This window comes from Salvelinus fontinalis, chromosome 35 (assembly GCF_029448725.1).
Source record: "Salvelinus fontinalis isolate EN_2023a chromosome 35, ASM2944872v1, whole genome shotgun sequence".
Classification (NCBI taxonomy): Eukaryota; Metazoa; Chordata; class Actinopteri; order Salmoniformes; family Salmonidae; genus Salvelinus; species Salvelinus fontinalis.
In genome coordinates this window covers 37,167,957-37,194,505 of record NC_074699.1, presented here as the reverse complement: position 1 = coordinate 37,194,505, position 26,549 = coordinate 37,167,957, and the positions used below count along the sequence as shown (strand labels likewise).

The following is a 26,549-nucleotide window of genomic DNA, read 5'->3' as shown; positions in this document are numbered from 1 at the left end:
GTCAGGAAGTTAAAGCTTGGTCGCAAATGGCTCTTCCAAATGGACAATGACCCCAAGCATACTTCCAAAGTTGTGGCAAAATGGCTTAAGGACAACAAAGTCAAGGTATTGGAGTGACCATCACAAAGCCCTGACCTGAATCCTATAGAAAATTTGTTGGCAGAACTGAAAGAGCGTGTGCGAGCAAGGAGGCCTACAAACCTGACTCAGTTACACCAGCTGTCAGGAGGAATGGGCCAAAATTCACCCAACTTATTGTGGGAAGCTTGTGGAAGGCTACCCGAAACATTTGACCCAAGTTAAACAATTTAAAGGCAATACTACCAAATACTAATTGAGTGTATGTAAACTTCTGACACACTGGGAATGTGATGAAAGAAATAAAAGCTGAAATAAATCATTCTCTCTACTATTATTCTGACATTTCATATTCTTGAAATAAAGTGGCGATCCTAACTGACCTAAAACAGGGAATTTTGACCAGGATTAAATGTCAGGAATTGTGAAAAACTGAGTTTAAATGTATTTGGCTAAGGTGTATGTAAACTTCCTACTTCAACTGTACATGAGCTGTGTCTAAAACAATGGATCCAATGGAACAGTCCCAAAAGTGCAAACTCCAAGCTAAATCAATGTATCAAAACATTTTCCCCTGGTGATGTTCAATACACTGTTTATTTACACTGACAAAGGGATTCTGTAGCTACATGTCGAAATGGTTACTACTCTATAGACCAGAGAGCTGTACCGTAGCTACATGTTGAAATGGTTACTACTCTATAGACCAGAGAGCTGTACTGTAGCTACATGTTGAAATGGTTACTACTCTCTAGACCAGAGAGCTGTACTGTAGCTACATGTCGAAATGGTTACTACTCTATAGACCAGAGAGCTGTACTGTAGCTACATGTTGAAATGGTTACTACTCTATAGACCAGAGAGCTGTACTGTAGCTACATGTCGAAATGGTTACTACTCTATAGACCAGAGAGCTGTACTGTAGCTACATGTTGAAATGGTTACTACTCTCTAGACCAGAGAGCTGTACTGTAGCTACAGGTTGAAATGGTTACTACTCTATAGACCAGAGAGCTGTACTGTAGCTACATGTTGAAATGGTTAAGAAAACCTACAAAACCGAATACAGGAACATTCAGTCTGCAGCTGTTTAAATACTTTAGTTTGGTAAACGCGACCGAGAACCACCGGGTGGTACTCTGAAAGATCCATTCTGGAGAACATTTCCCCATGGAACGACCATTGGTACACCTGACGTACCCATTATAACAGACCTACAACTACAAAAGACTGATCTCTGGTGGACAAACCAGAGACTTTCTGTCCACTGACTCTCCAGCAGACGATTTCAACAGAGACATACAGGCGTAAATATATAAATTGCAATTCCTTCCGAATGAGCGGCTGTTCATGTGCAAAGTATGAGCATTTACATGAGCATAGTTATCAACGGTGTGTAGTGGGTCCATTCTGTCTTTCCCGCTATTTATCTGTCCCCACCCCTTTCCATTGTCTACCAAGCCGTCATATCGGGCTTAGTCCACTAGGGACTTTTCATTGCATTGTGTTAGTAACCAATAACTATTGTTTGTGTAATTTCTGTGTGATTATTTAGTTACTAAATAAATAAGCCAATTTGTATGTAGCGGATTCATAATTTATGCTATGGTTCACGCAGCTATCCAAGGATTTTGAAACATTCAGAATTTGACTGATGAGGTAATAATACATTAATAAGTGACTAATCGATAAGATATGAAAAGATCTGAACTTTTTAAACATTTTCCCGTGGTGCCCCGACTTCCTAGTTAAAGTTTACATGATTGTAATAATTACACAGAGAATTGATAATATAACATTCTTCACTTTAATGATAGTCAAGACACACCCCAACCCACAAGTGGCCCAGGAATTGCCAAAACTCCTCACAAGGATAGTAAAACAAGGAAAATTATCCCTCGTGGGGACATTTCCCACAAGGACAACAGCTATTTTAAGCTTAGGGGTCGGGGTTAAGGAAATGGAAAATAGGATTTCAAATGGAAATCAAATTGTGGGGTTATGGTGTGTGTGACTGTGTACACGTGAGATGGTGAGACAGACATACAAAACATTTTACACACACAATAAATTAATGTCATAGCACAAATTAATGATGTACACTTTGAGACAAAAACAGATAAAGGCTTGGTGTACCAACAACAGTATTTCATTTTCAGAGGCTAGAATCCACAAGCTAAAGTCTTAAGACAGATTTAATAGTTCCTGAAGTCCTTTATTATAACTGTATAGGACTACAGTTTGTTGTGGGGTATTAAGGTAGGTTCTAGTGGCAGATGACCTGTAATACAATATCTACGTGTTGGCTGAAACACTAACCCAGTATTATAGAATGTATCATATATATATGGTAGGATCTACGTGTTGGCTGCAACACTGCCCTTCTTGTCGCTGAAGAAGCTCCTGAGAATGAGAACCTGTCCAATGCTGACAGTGAAAAGGATGATAGTTTCTCCTATCGACCAATAGGACACGCGTTCATGGAGGTCCTCTGCTCTGATGCGGTCATGAGCCTCCCGTAACCGATACCAGGTCTGAGAGTCAGACACTACCTTCAGGATCTCATGGATGGACAGACAGGCAGACTCCATCTGAAGACGAGATTAGATTATTATTAATATATCCTTAGAGGGGCAATCTGCAGTTCAAACAGAGACAAGATTAGATTATTATTAATATATCCTTAGAGGGGCAATCTGCAGTTCAAACAGAGATTAGATTATTAATACATCCTTAGAGGGGCAATCTGCAGTTCAAACAGAGACAAGATTAGATTATTATTAATACATCCTTAGGAGGGGCAATCTGCGGTTCAAACAGAGATTAGATTATTATTAATACATCCTTAGAGGGGCAATCTGCAGTTCAAACAGAGATTAGATTATTATTAATACATCCTTAGAGGGGCAATCTGCAGTTCAAACAGAGACAAGATTAGATTATTATTAATACATCCTTAGAGGGGCAATCTGCAGTTCAGAGACAAGATTAGATTATTATTAATACATCCTTAGAGGGGCAATCTGCAGTTCAAACAGAGATTAGATTATTAATACATCCTTAGAGGGGCAATCTGCAGTTCAAACAGAGATTAGATTATTATTAATACATCCTTAGAGGGGCAATCTGCAGTTCAAACAGAGACGAGATTAGATTATTAATACATCCTTAGAGGGGCAATCTGCAGTTCAAACAGAGATTAGATTATTATTAATACATCCTTAGAGGGGCAATCTGCAGTTCAAACAGAGATTAGATTATTAATACATCCTTAGAGGGGCAATCTGCAGTTCAAACAGAGATTAGATTATTATTAATACATCCTTAGAGGGGCAATCTGCAGTTCAAACAGAGATTAGATTATTATTAATACATCCTTAGAGGGGCAATCTGCAGTTCAAACAGAGACGAGATTAGATTATTAATACATCCTTAGAGGGGCAATCTGCAGTTCAAACAGAGATTAGATTATTATTAATACATCCTTAGAGGGGCAATCTGCAGTTCAAACAGAGATTAGATTATTAATACATCCTTAGAGGGGCAATCTGCAGTTCAAACAGAGACGAGATTAGATTATTATTAATATATCCTTAGAGGGGCAATCTGCAGTTCAAACAGAGACGAGATTAGATTATTATTAATACATCCTTAGAGGGGCAATCTGCAGTTCAAACAGAGACAAGATTAGATTATTATTAATACATCCTTAGAGGGGCAATCTGCAGTTCAAACAGAGACGAGATTAGATTATTATTAATACATCCTTAGAGGGGCAATCTGCAGTTCAAACAGAGACGAGATTAGATTATTATTAATACATCCTTAGAGGGGCAATCTGCAGTTCAAACAGAGACAAGATTAGATTATTATTAATACATCCTTAGAGGGGCAATCTGCAGTTCAAACAGAGACGAGATTAGATTATTATTAATACATCCTTAGAGGGGCAATCTGCAGTTCAAACAGAGACAAGATTAGATTATTAATACATCCTTAGAGGGGCAATCTGCAGTTCAAACAGAGACTAGATTAGATTATTATTAATACATCCTTAGAGGGGCAATCTGCAGTTCAAACAGAGACAAGATTAGATTATTATTAATACATCCTTAGAGGGGCAATCTGCAGTTCAAACAGAGACGAGATTAGATTATTATTAATACATCCTTAGAGGGGCAATCTGCAGTTCAAACAGAGACGAGATTAGATTATTATTAATACATCCTTAGAGGGGCAATCTGCAGTTCAAACAGAGACAAGATTAGATTATTATTAATACATCCTTAGAGGGGCAATCTGCAGTTCAAACAGAGACAAGATTAGATTATTATTAATACATCCTTAGAGGGGCAATCTGCAGTTCAAACAGAGACAAGATTAGATTATTATTAATACATCCTTAGAGGGGCAATCTGCAGTTCAAACAGAGATTAGATTATTATTAATACATCCTTAGAGGGGCAATCTGCGGTTCAAACAGAGACAAGATTAGATTATTATTAATATATCCTTAGAGGGGCAATCTGCGGTTCAAACAGAGACAAGATTAGATTATTATTAATACATCCTTAGAGGGGCAATCTGCAGTTCAAACAGAGATTAGATTATTATAATACATCCTTAGAGGGGCAATCTGCGGTTCAAACAGAGACAAGATTAGATTATTATTAATACAACCTTAGAGGGGCAATCTGCAGTTCAAACAGAGATTAGATTATTATTAATACATCCTTAGAGGGGCAATCTGCAGTTCAAACAGAGATTAGATTATTATTAATACATCCTTAGAGGGGCAATCTGCAGTTCAAACAGAGATTAGATTATTATTAATACATCCTTAGAGGGGCAATCTGCAGTTCAAACAGAGACAAGATTAGATTATTATTAATACATCCTTAGAGGGGCAATCTGCGGTTCAAACAGAGACGAGATTAGATTATTATTAATACATCCTTAGAGGGGCAATCTGCAGTTCAAACAGAGACAAGATTAGATTATTAATACATCCTTAGAGGGGCAATCTGCAGTTCAGAGACAAGATTAGATTATTATTAATACATCCTTAGAGGGGCAATCTGCGGTTCAAACAGAGACGAGATTAGATTATTATTAATACATCCTTAGAGGGGCAATCTGCAGTTCAAACAGAGACAAGATTAGATTATTATTAATACATCCTTAGAGGGGCAATCTGCAGTTCAAACAGAGACGAGATTAGATTATTATTAATACATCCTTAGAGGGGCAATCTGCAGTTCAAACAGAGACAAGATTAGATTATTAATACATCCTTAGAGGGGCAATCTGCAGTTCAAACAGAGACGAGATTAGATTATTATTAATACATCCTTAGAGGGGCAATCTGCGGTTCAAACAGAGACAAGATTAGATTATTATTAATACATCCTTAGAGGGGCAATCTGCGGTTCAAACAGAGACGAGATTAGATTATTATTAATACATCCTTAGAGGGGCAATCTGCAGTTCAAACAGAGACAAGATTAGATTATTAATACATCCTTAGAGGGGCAATCTGCAGTTCAAACAGAGACGAGATTAGATTATTATTAATACATCCTTAGAGGGGCAATCTGCGGTTCAAACAGAGACAAGATTAGATTATTATTAATACATCCTTAGAGGGGCAATCTGCAGTTCAAACAGAGACGAGATTAGATTATTATTAATACATCCTTAGAGGGGCAATCTGCAGTTCAAACAGAGATTAGATTATTATTAATACATCCTTAGAGGGGCAATCTGCAGTTCAAACAGAGACGAGATTAGATTATTATTAATACATCCTTAGAGGGGCAATCTGCAGTTCAAACAGAGACGAGATTAGATTATTATTAATACATCCTTAGAGGGGCAATCTGCAGTTCAAACAGAGACGAGATTAGATTATTATTAATACATCCTTAGAGGGGCAATCTGCAGTTCAAACAGAGACAAGATTAGATTATTATTAATACATCCTTAGAGGGGCAATCTGCAGTTCAAACAGAGATTAGATTATTATTAATACATCCTTAGAGGGGCAATCTGCAGTTCAAACAGAGATTAGATTATTATTAATACATCCTTAGAGGGGCAATCTGCGGTTCAAACAGAGACAAGATTAGATTATTATTAATACATCCTTAGGAGGGGCAATCTGCAGTTCAAACAGAGATTAGATTATTATTAATACATCCTTAGAGGGGCAATCTGCAGTTCAAACAGAGACTAGATTAGATTATTATTAATACATCCTTAGAGGGGCAATCTGCAGTTCAAACAGAGATTAGATTATTATTAATACATCCTTAGAGGGGCAATCTGCAGTTCAAACAGAGACTAGATTAGATTATTATTAATACATCCTTAGAGGGGCAATCTGCAGTTCAAACAGAGATTAGATTATTATTAATACATCCTTAGAGGGGCAATCTGCAGTTCAAACAGAGACTAGATTAGATTATTATTAATACATCCTTAGAGGGGCAATCTGCAGTTCAAACAGAGATTAGATTAGATTATTATTAATACATCCTTAGAGGGGCAATCTGCAGTTCAAACAGAGACAAGATTAGATTATTATTAATACATCCTTAGAGGGGCAATCTGCAGTTCAAACAGAGACAAGATTAGATTATTATTAATACATCCTTAGAGGGGCAATCTGCAGTTCAAACAGAGACGAGATTAGATTATTAATACATCCTTAGAGGGGCAATCTGCAGTTCAAACAGAGACGAGATTAGATTATTATTAATACATCCTTAGAGGGGCAATCTGCGGTTCAAACAGAGACAAGATTAGATTATTATTAATACATCCTTAGAGGGGCAATCTGCGGTTCAAACAGAGACAAGATTAGATTATTATTAATACATCCTTAGAGGGGCAATCTGCAGTTCAAACAGAGACAAGATTAGATTATTATTAATACATCCTTAGAGGGGCAATCTGCAGTTCAAACAGAGACGAGATTAGATTATTATTAATACATCCTTAGAGGGGCAATCTGCAGTTCAAACAGAGACAAGATTAGATTATTATTAATACATCCTTAGAGGGGCAATCTGCAGTTCAAACAGAGACAAGATTAGATTATTATTAATACATCCTTAGAGGGGCAATCTGCAGTTCAAACAGAGACAAGATTAGATTATTATTAATACATCCTTAGAGGGGCAATCTGCAGTTCAAACAGAGATTAGATTATTATTAATACATCCTTAGAGGGGCAATCTGCAGTTCAAACAGAGACAAGATTAGATTATTATTAATACATCCTTAGAGGGGCAATCTGCGGTTCAAACAGAGACAAGATTAGATTATTATTAATACATCCTTAGAGGGGCAATCTGCGGTTCAAACAGAGACAAGATTAGATTATTATTAATACATCCTTAGAGGGGCAATCTGCAGTTCAAACAGAGATTAGATTATTATTAATACATCCTTAGAGGGGCAATCTGCAGTTCAAACAGAGACTAGATTAGATTATTATTAATACATCCTTAGAGGGGCAATCTGCAGTTCAAACAGAGATTAGATTATTATTAATACATCCTTAGAGGGGCAATCTGCAGTTCAAACAGAGACAAGATTAGATTATTATTAATACATCCTTAGAGGGGCAATCTGCAGTTCAAACAGAGACGAGATTAGATTATTATTAATACATCCTTAGAGGGGCAATCTGCAGTTCAAACAGAGACAAGATTAGATTATTATTAATACATCCTTAGAGGGGCAATCTGCAGTTCAAACAGAGATTAGATTATTATTAATACATCCTTAGAGGGGCAATCTGCAGTTCAAACAGAGACTAGATTAGATTATTATTAATACATCCTTAGAGGGGCAATCTGCGGTTCAAACAGAGACAAGATTAGATTATTATTAATACATCCTTAGAGGGGCAATCTGCAGTTCAAACAGAGACTAGATTAGATTATTATTAATACATCCTTAGAGGGGCAATCTGCGGTTCAAACAGAGACAAGATTAGATTATTATTAATACATCCTTAGAGGGGCAATCTGCAGTTCAAACAGAGACTAGATTAGATTATTATTAATACATCCTTAGAGGGGCAATCTGCAGTTCAAACAGAGATTAGATTATTATTAATACATCCTTAGAGGGGCAATCTGCAGTTCAAACAGAGATTAGATTATTATTAATACATCCTTAGAGGGGCAATCTGCAGTTCAAACAGAGACTAGATTAGATTATTATTAATACATCCTTAGAGGGGCAATCTGCAGTTCAAACAGAGACAAGATTAGATTATTATTAATACATCCTTAGAGGGGCAATCTGCAGTTCAAACAGAGATTAGATTATTATTAATACATCCTTAGAGGGGCAATCTGCAGTTCAAACAGAGACGAGATTAGATTATTATTAATACATCCTTAGAGGGGCAATCTGCAGTTCAAACAGAGACAAGATTAGATTATTATTAATACATCCTTAGAGGGGCAATCTGCAGTTCAAACAGAGATTAGATTATTATTAATACATCCTTAGAGGGGCAATCTGCAGTTCAAACAGAGACAAGATTAGATTATTATTAATACATCCTTAGAGGGGCAATCTGCAGTTCAAACAGAGACAAGATTAGATTATTATTAATACATCCTTAGAGGGGCAATCTGCAGTTCAAACAGAGACGAGATTAGATTATTAATACATCCTTAGAGGGGCAATCTGCAGTTCAAACAGAGATTAGATTATTATTAATACATCCTTAGAGGGGCAATCTGCAGTTCAAACAGAGACAAGATTAGATTATTATTAATACATCCTTAGAGGGGCAATCTGCAGTTCAAACAGAGATTAGATTATTATTAATACATCCTTAGAGGGGCAATCTGCAGTTCAAACAGAGACAAGATTAGATTATTATTAATACATCCTTAGAGGGGCAATCTGCAGTTCAAACAGAGACAAGATTAGATTATTATTAATACATCCTTAGAGGGGCAATCTGCAGTTCAAACAGAGACGAGATTAGATTATTAATACATCCTTAGAGGGGCAATCTGCAGTTCAAACAGAGATTAGATTATTATTAATACATCCTTAGAGGGGCAATCTGCAGTTCAAACAGAGACAAGATTAGATTATTATTAATACATCCTTAGAGGGGCAATCTGCAGTTCAAACAGAGACAAGATTATTATTAATACATCCTTAGAGGGGCAATCTGCGGTTCAAACAGAGACAAGATTAGATTATTATTAATACATCCTTAGAGGGGCAATCTGCGGTTCAAACAGAGACAAGATTAGATTATTATTAATACATCCTTAGAGGGGCAATCTGCAGTTCAAACAGAGATTAGATTATTATTAATACATCCTTAGAGGGGCAATCTGCAGTTCAAACAGAGACAAGATTAGATTATTATTAATACATCCTTAGAGGGGCAATCTGCAGTTCAAACAGAGATTAGATTATTATTAATACATCCTTAGAGGGGCAATCTGCAGTTCAAACAGAGACTAGATTAGATTATTATTAATACATCCTTAGAGGGGCAATCTGCAGTTCAAACAGAGACAAGATTAGATTATTATTAATACATCCTTAGAGGGGCAATCTGCAGTTCAAACAGAGACAAGATTAGATTATTAATACATCCTTAGAGGGGCAATCTGCAGTTCAAACAGAGACAAGATTAGATTATTATTAATACATCCTTAGAGGGGCAATCTGCAGTTCAAACAGAGACAAGATTAGATTATTATTAATACATCCTTAGAGGGGCAATCTGCAGTTCAAACAGAGACGAGATTAGATTATTAATACATCCTTAGAGGGGCAATCTGCAGTTCAAACAGAGATTAGATTATTATTAATACATCCTTAGAGGGGCAATCTGCAGTTCAAACAGAGACAAGATTATTATTAATACATCCTTAGAGGGGCAATCTGCGGTTCAAACAGAGACAAGATTAGATTATTATTAATACATCCTTAGAGGGGCAATCTGCAGTTCAAACAGAGACAAGATTAGATTATTATTAATACAACCTTAGAGGGGCAATCTGCAGTTCAAACAGAGACAAGATTATTATTAATACATCCTTAGAGGGGCAATCTGCAGTTCAAACAGAGACGAGATTAGATTATTATTAATACATCCTTAGAGGGGCAATCTGCAGTTCAAACAGAGACAAGATTAGATTATTATTAATACATCCTTAGAGGGGCAATCTGCAGTTCAAACAGAGACAAGATTAGATTATTATTAATACATCCTTAGAGGGGCAATCTGCAGTTCAAACAGAGACAAGATTAGATTATTATTAATACATCCTTAGAGGGGCAATCTGCAGTTCAAACAGAGACAAGATTAGATTATTATTAATACATCCTTAGAGGGGCAATCTGCAGTTCAAACAGAGACAAGATTAGATTATTATTAATACATCCTTAGAGGGGCAATCTGCAGTTCAAACAGAGACAAGATTAGATTATTATTAATACATCCTTAGAGGGGCAATCTGCAGTTCAAACAGAGACAAGATTAGATTATTATTAATACATCCTTAGAGGGGCAATCTGCAGTTCAAACAGAGACAAGATTAGATTATTATTAATACATCCTTAGAGGGGCAATCTGCAGTTCAAACAGAGACAAGATTAGATTATTATTAATACATCCTTAGAGGGGCAATCTGCAGTTCAAACAGAGACAAGATTAGATTATTATTAATACATCCTTAGAGGGGCAATCTGCAGTTCAAACAGAGACAAGATTAGATTATTATTAATACATCCTTAGAGGGGCAATCTGCAGTTCAAACAGAGACAAGATTAGATTATTATTAATACATCCTTAGAGGGGCAATCTGCAGTTCAAACAGAGACAAGATTAGATTATTATTAATACATCCTTAGAGGGGCAATCTGCAGTTCAAACAGAGACAAGATTAGATTATTATTAATACATCCTTAGAGGGGCAATCTGCAGTTCAAACAGAGACAAGATTAGATTATTATTAATACATCCTTAGAGGGGCAATCTGCAGTTCAAACAGAGACAAGATTAGATTATTATTAATACATCCTTAGAGGGGCAATCTGCGGTTCAAACAGAGATTAGATTATTATTAATACATCCTTAGAGGGGCAATCTGCGGTTCAAACAGAGACGAGATTAGATTATTATTAATACAACCTTAGAGGGGCAATCTGCAGTTCAGAGACAAGATTAGATTATTATTAATACATCCTTAGAGGGGCAATCTGCAGTTCAAACAGAGACAAGATTAGATTATTATTAATATATCCTTAGAGGGGCAATCTGCAGTTCAAACAGAGACAAGATTAGATTATTATTAATACATCCTTAGAGGGGCAATCTGCAGTTCAAACAGAGACGAGATTAGATTATTATTAATACATCCTTAGAGGGGCAATCTGCAGTTCAAACAGAGACAAGATTAGATTATTATTAATACATCCTTAGAGGGGCAATCTGCAGTTCAAACAGAGACTAGATTAGATTATTATTAATACATCCTTAGAGGGGCAATCTGCAGTTCAGAGACAAGATTAGATTATTATTAATACATCCTTAGAGGGGCAATCTGCAGTTCAAACAGAGACAAGATTAGATTATTATTAATACATCCTTAGAGGGGCAATCTGCAGTTCAAACAGAGACAAGATTAGATTATTATTAATACATCCTTAGAGGGGCAATCTGCAGTTCAAACAGAGACAAGATTAGATTATTATTAATACATCCTTAGAGGGGCAATCTGCAGTTCAGAGACAAGATTAGATTATTATTAATACATCCTTAGAGGGGCAATCTGCAGTTCAAACAGAGACAAGATTAGATTATTATTAATACATCCTTAGAGGGGCAATCTGCAGTTCAAACAGAGACAAGATTAGATTATTATTAATACATCCTTAGAGGGGCAATCTGCGGTTCAAACAGAGATTAGATTATTATTAATACATCCTTAGAGGGGCAATCTGCAGTTCAAACAGAGACGAGATTAGATTATTATTAATACATCCTTAGAGGGGCAATCTGCAGTTCAAACAGAGACAAGATTAGATTATTATTAATACATCCTTAGAGGGGCAATCTGCAGTTCAAACAGAGACAAGATTAGATTATTATTAATACATCCTTAGAGGGGCAATCTGCAGTTCAAACAGAGACGAGATTAGATTATTATTAATACATCCTTAGAGGGGCAATCTGCAGTTCAAACAGAGACAAGATTAGATTATTATTAATACATCCTTAGAGGGGCAATCTGCAGTTCAAACAGAGACGAGATTAGATTATTAATACATCCTTAGAGGGGCAATCTGCAGTTCAAACAGAGACAAGATTAGATTATTATTAATACATCCTTAGAGGGGCAATCTGCAGTTCAAACAGAGACAAGATTAGATTATTATTAATACATCCTTAGAGGGGCAATCTGCAGTTCAAACAGAGACAAGATTAGATTATTATTAATACATCCTTAGAGGGGCAATCTGCAGTTCAAACAGAGATTAGATTATTATTAATACATCCTTAGAGGGGCAATCTGCAGTTCAAACAGAGACAAGATTAGATTATTATTAATACATCCTTAGAGGGGCAATCTGCAGTTCAAACAGAGATTAGATTATTATTAATACATCCTTAGAGGGGCAATCTGCAGTTCAAACAGAGACAAGATTAGATTATTATTAATACATCCTTAGAGGGGCAATCTGCAGTTCAAACAGAGATTAGATTATTATTAATACATCCTTAGAGGGGCAATCTGCAGTTCAAACAGAGACAAGATTAGATTATTATTAATACATCCTTAGAGGGGCAATCTGCAGTTCAAACAGAGATTAGATTATTATTAATACATCCTTAGAGGGGCAATCTGCAGTTCAAACAGAGACGAGATTAGATTATTATTAATACATCCTTAGAGGGGCAATCTGCAGTTCAAACAGAGACAAGATTAGATTATTATTAATACATCCTTAGAGGGGCAATCTGCAGTTCAAACAGAGACAAGATTAGATTATTATTAATACATCCTTAGAGGGGCAATCTGCAGTTCAAACAGAGACGTTAGATTATTATTAATACATCCTTAGAGGGGCAATCTGCAGTTCAAACAGAGACAGATAGATTATTATTAATACATCCTTAGAGGGGCAATCTGCAGTTCAAACAGAGATTAGATTATTATTAATACATCCTTAGAGGGGCAATCTGCAGTTCAAACAGAGACAAGATTAGATTATTATTAATACATCCTTAGAGGGGCAATCTGCAGTTCAAACAGAGACAAGATTAGATTATTATTAATACATCCTTAGAGGGGCAATCTGCAGTTCAAACAGAGATTAGATTATTATTAATACATCCTTAGAGGGGCAATCTGCAGTTCAAACAGAGACAAGATTAGATTATTATTAATACATCCTTAGAGGGGCAATCTGCAGTTCAAACAGAGACAAGATTAGATTATTATTAATACATCCTTAGAGGGGCAATCTGCAGTTCAAACAGAGACAAGATTAGATTATTATTAATACATCCTTAGAGGGGCAATCTGCAGTTCAAACAGAGACGAGATTAGATTATTATTAATACATCCTTAGAGGGGCAATCTGCAGTTCAAACAGAGACGAGATTAGATTATTATTAATACATCCTTAGAGGGGCAATCTGCAGTTCAAACAGAGATTAGATTATTATTAATACATCCTTAGAGGGGCAATCTGCAGTTCAAACAGAGACGAGATTAGATTATTATTAATACATCCTTAGAGGGGCAATCTGCAGTTCAAACAGAGACAAGATTAGATTATTATTAATACATCCTTAGAGGGGCAATCTGCAGTTCAAACAGAGACAAGATTAGATTATTATTAATACATCCTTAGAGGGGCAATCTGCAGTTCAAACAGAGACGAGATTAGATTATTAATACATCCTTAGAGGGGCAATCTGCAGTTCAAACAGAGACAAGATTAGATTATTATTAATACATCCTTAGAGGGGCAATCTGCAGTTCAGAGACAAGATTAGATTATTATTAATACATCCTTAGAGGGGCAATCTGCAGTTCAAACAGAGACAAGATTAGATTATTATTAATACATCCTTAGAGGGGCAATCTGCAGTTCAAACAGAGACAAGATTAGATTATTATTAATACATCCTTAGAGGGGCAATCTGCAGTTCAAACAGAGATTAGATTATTATTAATACATCCTTAGAGGGGCAATCTGCAGTTCAAACAGAGACAAGATTAGATTATTATTAATACATCCTTAGAGGGGCAATCTGCAGTTCAAACAGAGACAAGATTAGATTATTATTAATACATCCTTAGAGGGGCAATCTGCAGTTCAAACAGAGATTAGATTATTATTAATACATCCTTAGAGGGGCAATCTGCAGTTCAAACAGAGACAGATTAGATTATTATTAATACATCCTTAGAGGGGCAATCTGCAGTTCAAACAGAGAGTTAGATTATTATTAATACATCCTTAGAGGGGCAATCTGCAGTTCAAACAGAGACAAGATTAGATTATTATTAATACATCCTTAGAGGGGCAATCTGCAGTTCAAACAGAGACAGATTAGATTATTATTAATACATCCTTAGAGGGGCAATCTGCAGTTCAAACAGAGACAAGATTAGATTATTATTAATACATCCTTAGAGGGGCAATCTGCAGTTCAAACAGAGAAGATTAGATTATTATTAATACATCCTTAGAGGGGCAATCTGCAGTTCAAACAGAGATTAGATTATTATTAATACATCCTTAGAGGGGCAATCTGCAGTTCAAACAGAGACAAGATTAGATTATTATTAATACATCCTTAGAGGGGCAATCTGCAGTTCAAACAGAGATTAGATTAGATTATTATTAATACATCCTTAGAGGGGCAATCTGCAGTTCAAACAGAGATTAGATTATTATTAATACATCCTTAGAGGGGCAATCTGCAGTTCAAACAGAGATTAGATTATTATTAATACATCCTTAGAGGGGCAATCTGCAGTTCAAACAGAGACAAGATTAGATTATTATTAATACATCCTTAGAGGGGCAATCTGCAGTTCAAACAGAGATTAGATTATTATTAATACATCCTTAGAGGGGCAATCTGCAGTTCAAACAGAGACGAGATTAGATTATTATTAATATATCCTTAGAGGGGCAATCTGCAGTTCAAACAGAGACAAGATTAGATTATTATTAATACATCCTTAGAGGGGCAATCTGCAGTTCAAACAGAGATTAGATTATTATTAATACATCCTTAGAGGGGCAATCTGCAGTTCAAACAGAGACAAGATTATTATTAATACATCCTTAGAGGGGCAATCTGCGGTTCAAACAGAGATTAGATTATTATTAATACATCCTTAGAGGGGCAATCTGCAGTTCAAACAGAGATTAGATTAGATTATTATTAATACATCCTTAGAGGGGCAATCTGCGGTTCAAACAGAGACAAGATTAGATTATTATTAATACATCCTTAGAGGGGCAATCTGCAGTTCAGACAACATAGCGTTGGGGCCCTTTCTAGAAACAACCTCTAAAGGATCTGATTTGAAAGGTTTGGGTATCAGCCTACAGAGATCTACTGCCATGGACTGTTTCCACATCTACATACATGTCAAGTATACCTCCCGCGTGTCACAGTGCTAGCTGCGCCACCAGTGTCTCTGGGTTCGCGCCCAGGCTCTGTCGCAGCCGGCCGCAACCGGGAGGTCCGTGGGGCGACGCACAATTGGCATTGCGTCGTCCGGGTTAGGGAGGGTTTGGCCGGTAGGGATATCCTTGTCTCAGTATGTAAAAATGTAATAAAATGTATGCACTCTACTGTAAGTCGCTCTGGATAAGAGCGTCTGCTAAATGACTAAAATGTAAAAAATGTCAAGTGCCTAGGGGTCGGGGTTAGTTAGTCATATAAAGCTCTAGGAGTAAGGGATGGTTTCTGGACGGGCCTAGCTGCAAAGGTACCTAGAGGTTAGCTGCGCTTAGCAACACAGATCTAGTGACATCCACTAGAGCTGCTTTCAATTGGATTGGACAAAAACAAATTAGCTGGGAAGCCAGAAGTTAAATACAATTCTATTTCAACTTACTGTGCCTGTGGGCAGGAAGGTTGGTCATTATGACGGGGGGGTAGGAAGGTTGGTCATTATGACGGGGGGGGCAGGAAGGTTGGTCATTATGACGGAGGGGGGGCAGGAAGGTTGGTCATTATGACGGAGGGGGGGCAGGAAGGTTGGTCATTATGACGGGGGGGGCAGGAAGGTTGGTCATTATGACGGAGGGGGGGCAGGAAGGTTGGTCATTATGACGGAGGGGGGGCAGGAAGGTTGGTCATTATGACGGAGGGGGGGCAGGAAGGTTGGTCATTATGACGGAGGGGGGGCAGGAAGGTTGGTCATTATGACGGAGGGGGGGCAGGAAGGTTGGTCATTATGACGGAGGGGGGGCAGGAAGGTTGGTCATTATGACGGAGGGGGGGCAGGAAGGTTTGTCATTATGACGGGGGGGGCAGGAAGGTTGGTCATTATGATGGGGGGGGGGGGCAGGAAGGTTGGTCATTATGATGGGGGGGGGGGGGGCAGGAAGGTTGGTCATTATGACGGAGGGGGGGGGGCAGGAAGGTTGGTCATTATGACGGAGGGGGGGGGGCAGGAAGGTTGGTCATTATGACGGAGGGGGGGGGCAGGAAGGTTGGTCATTATGACGGAGGGGGGGGCAGGAAGGTTGGTCATTATGACGGAGGGGGGGGGGGCAGGAAGGTTGGTCATTATGACGGAGGGGGGGGGCAGGAAGGTTGGTCATTATGACGGGGAGGGGGCAGGAAGGTTGGTCATTATGACGGGGAGGGGGCAGGAAGGTTGGTCATTATGACGGGGGGCAGGAAGGTTGGTCATTATGACGGGGGGCAGGAAGGTTGGTCATTATGACGGGGGGCAGGAAGGTTGGTCATTATGACGGGGGGGGGATTTGTGACAAAATATCAGAAGGATCGTCTTTAAAAACAGACTTTCCAAACGTGGATCCTTTTTAGACCCACTTCTTCTCTGCTTACCTCATGTCAAAATAAGAGTCCTGCACAATATGTGGAAGAAAGAAAAAATAATAACTTGTGGGTGGCTTTTAATCATACAGTGGACCGTTTTTTGTGCAACCCATTCCAACTGAATGCAGCGCTAGTGTATGTCAATAGACCCGCGTGGCTAAGAGCAGCTAACCTCTAGGTACCTTTCCAGCTAGGTCTTCTGTGATCTACTGTACCCGTGGCAGTCATCTTACCTTTATTAGTTATAGGAAATGGCATAGATATCTAGATTAGATACACATGCTGAACAAAAATATATATCCAATCATTTCAAAACTTGTACTGAGTTACAGTTCAGAAACGTTAAATCCGTCAAATTCATTAGGCCTTAATCTATGGATTTCACATGATTGGGCATAGGCCCACCCACTGGGGAGCAAGGCCCACCCACTGGGGAGCAAGGCCCACCCACTGGGGAGCAAGGCCCACCCACTGGGGAGCAAGGCCCACCCACTGGGGAGCAAGGCCCACCCACTGGGGAGCAAGGCCCACCCACTGGGGAGCAAGGCCCACCCACTGGGGAGCAAGGCCCACCCACTGGGGAGCAAGGCCCACCCACTGGGCAGCCAGGCCCACCCACTGGGGAGCAAGGCCCTGTCATTCCAAATGAGTTCTTCCCCACAAAAGGGTTTTATTACAGACAGAAGGTTCTGGGCTGGCATGGTTACACGTTGTCTGACGTTGAGGCCGGTTGGACGTGCTGACAAATTCTCTAAAACGATGTTGGAGGCAGCTTATCGTAGCGAAATTAACATTCAATTCTCTGGCAACAGCTCTGGTGGACATTCCTGCAGTCAGCATGCCAATTGCACGCTCCCTCAAGACATCTGTGGCATGGTGTTGTGTGACTAAACTGCACATTTTAAAGTGGCCTTTTATTGTCCCTAGCAGAAGGTGCACCTGTGTAATGATCATGCTGTTTAATCAGCTTCTTGATATTCCACATCTGTCAGGTGGATGGATTATCTTGGCAAAGGAGAAATGCTCACTAACAGGGACGTAAACAAATGTGCGCACACAATTTGAGCAAAATAAGCTTTTTGTACGTACGAAACATTTCTGGGATTTATATTTCAGCTCATGAAACATGGGACCAACACTTTACTTGTTGCATTTATATTGTATTTTTATATACAGTGCATTTGGAAAGTATTCAGACCCCGTCCCCTTTTCCACATTTTGTGATGTTAACCTTATTCTAAAATTGCTAAAACTACATATTTTCCTCATCAATCTACACACAATATCCCAAAATGACAAAGCATTAACAGGTAAGAATTGTTTTCAAATGTATTAAATAAAACAGAAATACCTTATTTACATAAGTATTCAGACCCTTTGCTATGAGACTCAGAATTGAGCAGGTGCATCCTGTTTCCATTGATCATCCTTGAGATGTTTCTACAACTTGATTAGAGTCCACCTGTGGTAAATACAATTGATTGGACATGATTTGGAAAGGCACACACCTGTCTGTATAAGGTCCCACAGTTGATGGTGCATGGAAGGGTAAAAAAAAAAAAAAATCTGCAGCATTGAAGGTCCCCCAAGCAAACAGTGGCCTCCATCATTCTTTAATGGAAGAAGTTTGGAACCACCAAGACTCTTCCTAGAGCTGGCCGCCCGGCCAAAAATTGAGCAAATCGGGGGAGAAGGGCCTTGGTCAGGGTGGTGACCAATAACCCAATGGTCACTCTGACAGAGCGCCAGAGTTCCTCTGTGGAGATGGGAGAACCTTCCAGAAAGACAACCATCTCTGCAGCACACCACCAATCAGGCCTTTATGGTAGTGGCCAGACAGAAGCCACTCCTCAGTAAAAAGCACATGACAGTCCACTTGGAGTTTACCGAAAGGCACCTAAAGGACTCTGACCATGAGAAACATAATTCTCTGGTATGATGAAACCAAGATTGAACTCTTTGGCCTGAATGCCAAGCGTCACGTCCTGGAACCATTCTTACGGTGACACATGGTGGTGGTAGCATCATGCTGTGGGGATGTTTTTCAGCGGCAGGGACTGGGAAGACTAGTCAGGGTCGAGGGAAAGATGAACGGAGCAAAGTACAGAGATCCTTGATGAAAACCTGCTCCAGAGCACTCAGGTCCTCAGACTGGGGCGAAGGTTCACCTTCCAACAGGACAACAAGCACACAGCCAAGACAACACAGGAGTGGCTTTGGGACAAGTCCCTGAACGTCCTTGAGTGACCCAGCCAGAACCCGGACTTGAACCCAATCGAACATCTCTGGCGAGACCTGAAAATAGCTGTGCAGCGACGCTCCCCATCAAACCTGACAAGAGCTTGAGAGGATCTTCAGAGAAGAATGGGAGAAACTTCCCAAAATACAGGTGTGCCAAGCTTGTAGCGTCATACCCAAGAAGACTCGAGGTTGTAATCGCTGCCAAAGGTGCTTCGACAAAGTCCTGAGTAAAGGGTTATGTAAATGTGACTCACCACCTGGATTCGGTCTTATGTAGCAACATTTAAATTTCTTTTTTTTTTTTTTACATTGGATAAAAGTAGAGACCCAGAGCTACAAAATGGTATTTCATACACTGCATTTGAGGAAACAACGGGAAAGTAATTCTGCTTTGAAAGTCGATCAACTTGTAAACTCCCTTTTGAGAAAACCATCTTTCAATGTTTTGGTATCTGGTGAAGAGCTCTTACTATTGGAGAACCCTTCTTTGTCTTCAGCATTGTTCCCTCTTAAGCCTTAGCCCCACCCATCTCTTTAAGGGTTGATCCGAGCGTTCTGTACTAACTTACCAGCTACTTCCAGACATCTAAGAGAGAGAGAGAACAGCTCACTGAACATTACTCACCCTAGCAGAGCTGGTTAGGCTGTTACAGTATGTTATCCAAAGCGTTGGTGACTGCAACTGTGCTGTCAGATTGTCCGTTTGTAAATTCAGAGCGTTTCGTGTTCAGAGCGCACAATGGAGGCTCTGGCCAATTGGCTAACTACTTCTGGTTAGGCAGTTTTCATAATGAGAGAACAGCCCACTCTGACCATTTTACTCACCGTAGCAGAGCTGGTTAGGCAGTTTTCATAATGAGAGAACAGCCCACTCTGACCATTTTACTCACCGTAGCAGAGCTGGTTAGGGCAGTTTATGTTATCAGGAGCGTTGGTGACTAACTGTGCCACTGGCAACAATTGAATTCTGCTTCGTTGCCGACGTTTACTGACAACGGACATATTCAACGGGTGTTGAGCGTTCAAAAATGCATCAGTTATTCTACGCTCTGGCTCACTAAGACGAGAGTCTTTTGTTAAGAAATGCAGCTAGATAGCTAGCTAGGTAAACAATGAATCGCAACGCATGATGTAACGTCAGTTAGCATGCCAGCCAGCTAACGTTAGCTAGCTAACAGTACACTAACAGCCTCCTGTGAAGGAGTTAGCATGCCAGCCAGCTAACGTTAGCTAGCTAACAGTACCCTAACAGCCTCCTGTGAAGGAGTTAGCATGCCAGCCAGCTAACGTTAGCTAGCTAACAGTACACTAACAGCCTCCTGTGAAGGAGTTAGCATGCCAGCTAGCTAACAGTACACTAACAGCCTCCTGTGAAGGAGTTAGCATGCCAGCCAGCTAACGTTAGCTAGCTAACAGTACACTAACAGCCTCCTGTGAAGTCGTGACTCGCCACATACGCCGAGTTTCCTGAATCGGGTCACAAATGTAATATTTCATTTTTTTTTTAAAGAATACATTTCCAAAACAATTTTTTAAACAGTTTTTTCTTTGTCATGATGGGGTATTGTGTGTAGATTGAGGGGGGGGGGGGGAACAATTTAGCCAGTTTTAGAATAAGGCTGTAATAAACTGTGGAAAAAGTCAAGGGGTCTGAATACTTTCAGAATACACTGTATATAGTATTATATTATGATCTTACATGGGTTAGGGTTGATCTTACCTGTGTCAGTCAAATGAATATGTAATATAATTAAAGTCTCATATAATGATAACATTGTTTTTACCTGTGTTAGGGCAGTGTCTCTGTTCATGTCAGGCAGTAGGGGTCTCTCCTCTCCGGACCTGAAGTCCAGGTAGACGGTTTTGTGGGAGAAGGTAGAGAACTCGTTGCTGAAGCATACCTTGTAGGTTCCTTTCATAGTGGTGGTGTGAGAGAAGCTATCATACTGCTTCTTCCTCTCCTGATACAGGACGTTGTTCACTGGATCTGTTACAAAGCAGTCCACATCATAGTTCCCTCCTGCAATCACCTGGAACACACACACAACATGGAGAGATTAGGATGATGCTATGGAAACACATTTAGAGTCATTCAGGCCTTACGAAATACTGCAGTCAGAGTGCAGTACAACTGTAGTATGCTGCAAATACTGCGTCCAAAATACTTTTTACTGCAGTAATTTTGCAGTATAACCGCAGTTAGAGTGCTGTATAACCGCCGTTAGAGCGCTGTATAACCGCAGTTAGAGTGCAGTGTAACCGCAGTTAGAGCGCTGTGTAACCGCAGTTAGAGCGCTGCGTAACCGCAGTTAGAGTGCAGTGTAACCGCAGTTAGAGTGCAGTGTAACCGCAGTTAGAGTGCAGTGTAACCGCAGTTAGAGTGCAGTGTAACCGCAGTTAGAGGGCTGTGTAACCGCAGTTAGAGTGCAGCGTAACCGCAGTTAGAGTGCTGTGTAACCGCAGTTAGAGTGCAGTGTAACCGCAGTTAGAGTGCTGCGTAACCGCAGTTAGAGTGCTGTGTAACCGCAGTTAGAGTGCAGTTAGAGTGCAGTGTAACCGCAGTTAGAGTGCTGTGTAACCGCAGTTAGAGTGCTGTGTAACCGCAGTTAGAGTGCAGTTAGAGTGCAGTGTAACCGCAGTTAGAGTGCTGTGTAACCGCAGTTAGAGTGCAGTTAGAGTGCAGTGTAACCGCAGTTAGAGTGCTGTGTAACCGCAGTTAGAGTGCTGTGTAACCGCAGTTAGAGTGCAGTGTAACCGCAGTTAGAGTGCAGTGTAACCGCAGTTAGAGTGCAGTGTAACCGCAGTTAGAGTGCTGTGTAACCGCAGTTAGAGTGCTGTGTAACCGCAGTTAGAGTGCAGTGTAACCGCAGTTAGAGTGCAGTGTAACCGCAGTTAGAGTGCTGTGTAACCGCAGTTAGAGTGCTGTGTAACCGCAGTTAGAGTGCAGTTAGAGTGCAGTGTAACCGCAGTTAGAGTGCTGTGTAACCGCAGTTAGAGTGCTGTATAACCGCCGTTAGAGCGCTGTATAACCGCAGTTAGAGTGCAGTGTAACCGCAGTTAGAGCGCTGTGTAACCGCAGTTAGAGCGCTGCGTAACCGCAGTTAGAGTGCAGTGTAACCGCAGTTAGAGTGCAGTGTAACCGCAGTTAGAGTGCAGTGTAACCGCAGTTAGAGTGCAGTGTAACCGCAGTTAGAGGGCTGTGTAACCGCAGTTAGAGTGCAGCGTAACCGCAGTTAGAGTGCTGTGTAACCGCAGTTAGAGTGCAGTGTAACCGCAGTTAGAGTGCTGCGTAACCGCAGTTAGAGTGCTGTGTAACCGCAGTTAGAGTGCAGTTAGAGTGCAGTGTAACCGCAGTTAGAGTGCTGTGTAACCGCAGTTAGAGTGCTGTGTAACCGCAGTTAGAGTGCAGTTAGAGTGCAGTGTAACCGCAGTTAGAGTGCTGTGTAACCGCAGTTAGAGTGCAGTTAGAGTGCAGTGTAACCGCAGTTAGAGTGCTGTGTAACCGCAGTTAGAGTGCTGTGTAACCGCAGTTAGAGTGCAGTGTAACCGCAGTTAGAGTGCAGTGTAACCGCAGTTAGAGTGCAGTGTAACCGCAGTTAGAGTGCTGTGTAACCGCAGTTAGAGTGCTGTGTAACCGCAGTTAGAGTGCTGTGTAACCGCAGTTAGAGTGCAGTGTAACCGCAGTTAGAGTGCAGTGTAACCGCAGTTAGAGTGCTGTGTAACCGCAGTTAGAGTGCTGTGTAACCGCAGTTAGAGTGCTGTGTAACCGCAGTTAGAGTGCTGTGTAACCGCAGTTAGAGTGCTGTGTAACCGCAGTTAGAGTGCTGTGTAACCGCAGTTAGAGTGCTGTGTAACCGCAGTTAGAGTGCAGTGTAACCGCAGTTAGAGTGCAGTGTAACCGCAGTTAGAGTGCAGTGTAACCGCAGTTAGAGTGCTGTGTAACCGCAGTTAGAGTGCTGTGTAACCGCAGTTAGAGTGCTGTGTAACCGCAGTTAGAGTGCAGTGTAACCGCAGTTAGAGTGCAGTGTAACCGCAGTTAGAGTGCTGTGTAACCGCAGTTAGAGTGCTGTGTAACCGCAGTTAGAGTGCTGTGTAACCGCAGTTAGAGTGCTGTGTAACCGCAGTTAGAGTGCTGTGTAACCGCAGTTAGAGTGCTGTGTAACCGCAGTTAGAGTGCTGTGTAACCGCAGTTAGAGTGCTGTGTAACCGCAGTTAGAGTGCTGTGTAACCGCAGTTAGAGTGCTGTGTAACCGCAGTTAGAGTGCAGTGTAACCGCAGTTAGAGTGCTGTGTAACCGCGGTTAGAGTGCTGTGTAACCGCAGTTAGAGTGCTGTGTAACCGCGGTTAGAGTGCAGTGTAACCGCAGTTAGAGTGCTGTGTAACCGCAGTTAGAGTGCAGTGTAACCGCAGTTAGAGTGCTGTGTAACCGCAGTTAGAGTGCTGTGTAACCGCAGTTAGAGTGCTGTGTAACCGCAGTTAGAGTGCTGTGTAACCGCAGTTAGAGTGCAGTTAGAGTGCAGTGTAACCGCAGTTAGAGTGCTGTGTAACCGCAGTTAGAGTGCTGTGTAACCGCAGTTAGAGTGCTGTGTAACCGCAGTTAGAGTGCAGTGTAACCGCAGTTAGAGTGCAGTGTAACCGCAGTTAGAGTGCTATGTAACCGCAGTTAGAGTGCTGTGTAACCGCAGTTAGAGTGCAGTGTAACCGCAGTTAGAGTGCTGTATAACCGCAGTTAGAGTGCAGCGTAACCGCAGTTAGAGTGCAGCGTAACCGCAGTTAGAGTGCTGTATAACCGCAGTTAGAGTGCAGCGTAACCGCAGTTAGAGTGCAGTGTAACCGCAGTTAGAGTGCTGTGTAACCGCAGTTAGAGTGCTGTGTAACCGCAGTTAGAGTGCTGTGTAACCGCAGTTAGAGTGCTGTGTAACCGCAGTTAGAGTGCTGTGTAACCGCAGTTAGAGTGCTGTGTAACCGCAGTTAGAGTGCTGTGTAACCGCAGTTAGAGTGCAGTGTAACCGCAGTTAGAGTGCTGTGTAACCGCAGTTAGAGTGCTGTGTAACCGCAGTTAGAGTGCTGTGTAACCGCAGTTAGAGTGCTGTGTAACCGCAGTTAGAGTGCTGTGTAACCGCAGTTAGAGTGCTGTGTAACCGCAGTTAGAGTGCTGTGTAACCGCGGTTAGAGTGCAGTGTAACCGCAGTTAGAGTGCTGTGTAACCGCAGTTAGAGTGCAGTGTAACCGCAGTTAGAGTGCTGTGTAACCGCAGTTAGAGTGCAGCGTAACCGCAGTTAGAGTGCTGTGTAACCGCAGTTAGAGTGCAGTTAGAGTGCAGTGTAACCGCAGTTAGAGTACAGTGTAACCGCAGTTAGAGTACAGTGTAACCGCAGTTAGAGTGCAGTGGATGACGGATCACCACCTCAAGCTGAACCTCGGCAAGACGGAGCTGCTCTTCCTCCCGGGGAAGGACTGTCCGTTCCATGATCTCGCCATCACGGTTGACAACTCCATTGTGTCCTCCTCCCAGAGCGCTAAGAACCTTGGCGTGATCCTGGACAACACCCTGTCGTTCTCCACCAACATCAAGGCGGTGGCCCGTTCCTGTAGGTTCATGCTCTACAACATCCGCAGAGTACGACCCTGCCTCACACAGGAAGCGGCGCAGGTCCTAATCCAGGCACTTGTCATCTCCCGTCTGGATTACTGCAACTCGCTGTTGGCTGGGCTCCCTGCCTGTGCCATTAAACCCCTACAACTCATCCAGAACGCCGCAGCCCGTCTGGTGTTCAACCTTCCCAAGTTCTCTCACGCCACCCCGCTCCTCCACTGGCTTCCAGTTGAAGCTCGCATCCGCTACAAGACCATGGTGCTTGCCTACGGAGCTGTGAGGGGAACGGCACCTCAGTACCTTCAGGCTCTGATCAGGCCCTACACCCAAACAAGGGCACTGCGTCATCCACCTCTGGCCTGCTCGCCTCCCTACCACTGAGGAAGTACAGTTCCCGCTCAGCCCAGTCAAAACTGTTCGCTGCTCTGGCACCCCAATGGTGGAACAAACTCCCTCACGACGCCAGGACAGCGGAGTCAATCACCACCTTCCGGAGACACCTGAAACCCCACCTCTTCAAGGAATACCTAGGATAGGATAAAGCAATCCTTCTGCCCCCCCCCCTTAAAAGATCTAGATGCACTATTGTAAAGTGGCTGTTCCACTGGATGTCATAAGGTGAATGCACCAATTTGTAAGTCGCTCTGGATAAGAGCGTCTGCTAAATGACTTAAATGTAAATGTAGAGTGCAGTGTAACCGCAGTTAGAGTGCTGCGTAACCGCAGTTAGAGTGCAGTGTAACCGCAGTTAGAGTGCTGTGTAACCGCAGTTAGAGTGCAGTGTAACCGCAGTTAGAGTGCAGTGTAACCGCAGTTAGAGTGCAGTGTAACCGCAGTTAGAGTGCAGTGTAACCGCGGTTAGAGTGCTGTGTAACCGCGGTTAGAGTGCTGTGTAACCGCAGTTAGAGTGCAGTGTAACCGCAGTTAGAGTGCAGTGTAACCGCAGTTAGAGTGCAGTGTAACCGCAGTTAGAGTGCTGTGTAACCGCAGTTAGAGTGCAGTGTAACCGCAGTTAGAGTGCAGTGTAACCGCAGTTACTGCACTTTTACTGAGGTTTCAAAACTGCAATCTTTTTTTGCATTCTTCCAGTGAGTGTGAAGGGACATTTAGAGCATGGGATCAGATAAAGTAGTTCAATGCACTAACTCACTCAACCATATGAGGAAATGGCATCATAACTCCACATATTGAATCACTTACTTGAAAGTCTAGGTCAAACTTCACTCCATTCTGGAGCTCTTCATAGAAACATTGCTTGTCGTTATCAGGTAACTCAAACGTCAACTCCGTGGAACAAACAACCATCACATGCAACATCAAACTACACAGTCCAAGGGAACGCATTCTGTAGGCTAAATGCGATGAAAATGTGGTTATAAATGAAAGCTACAACAACAAACAGTTGAAATCGCAGCCAGTCACTTCTTCAATGTTTCTGTGATGACAGGGTGATATAAAAAAAAAAGTTTGGAAGGCTCCCACCCATAGAGAATGATAGAGAAAGCATCCATATATTGTTCCTATTTTGGCGTC

General features: G+C 41.1%; 1 protein-coding gene across 1 annotated transcript; it reads right to left on the bottom strand.

Moving 5' to 3' along the window:
• Positions 1-1,866: 1,866 nt before the first annotated feature.
• Positions 1,867-26,549, bottom strand: LOC129834819 (transmembrane emp24 domain-containing protein 3-like). Its single transcript, XM_055900124.1, has 3 exons — positions 26,217-26,549; positions 21,205-21,450; positions 1,867-2,669 (listed from the first exon to the last, which is right to left on the bottom strand). The coding sequence occupies exons 1-3, from the start codon at positions 26,358-26,360 to the stop codon at positions 2,436-2,438; spliced, it is 624 nt and encodes a 207-aa protein (XP_055756099.1). The 5' UTR covers positions 26,361-26,549; the 3' UTR covers positions 1,867-2,435.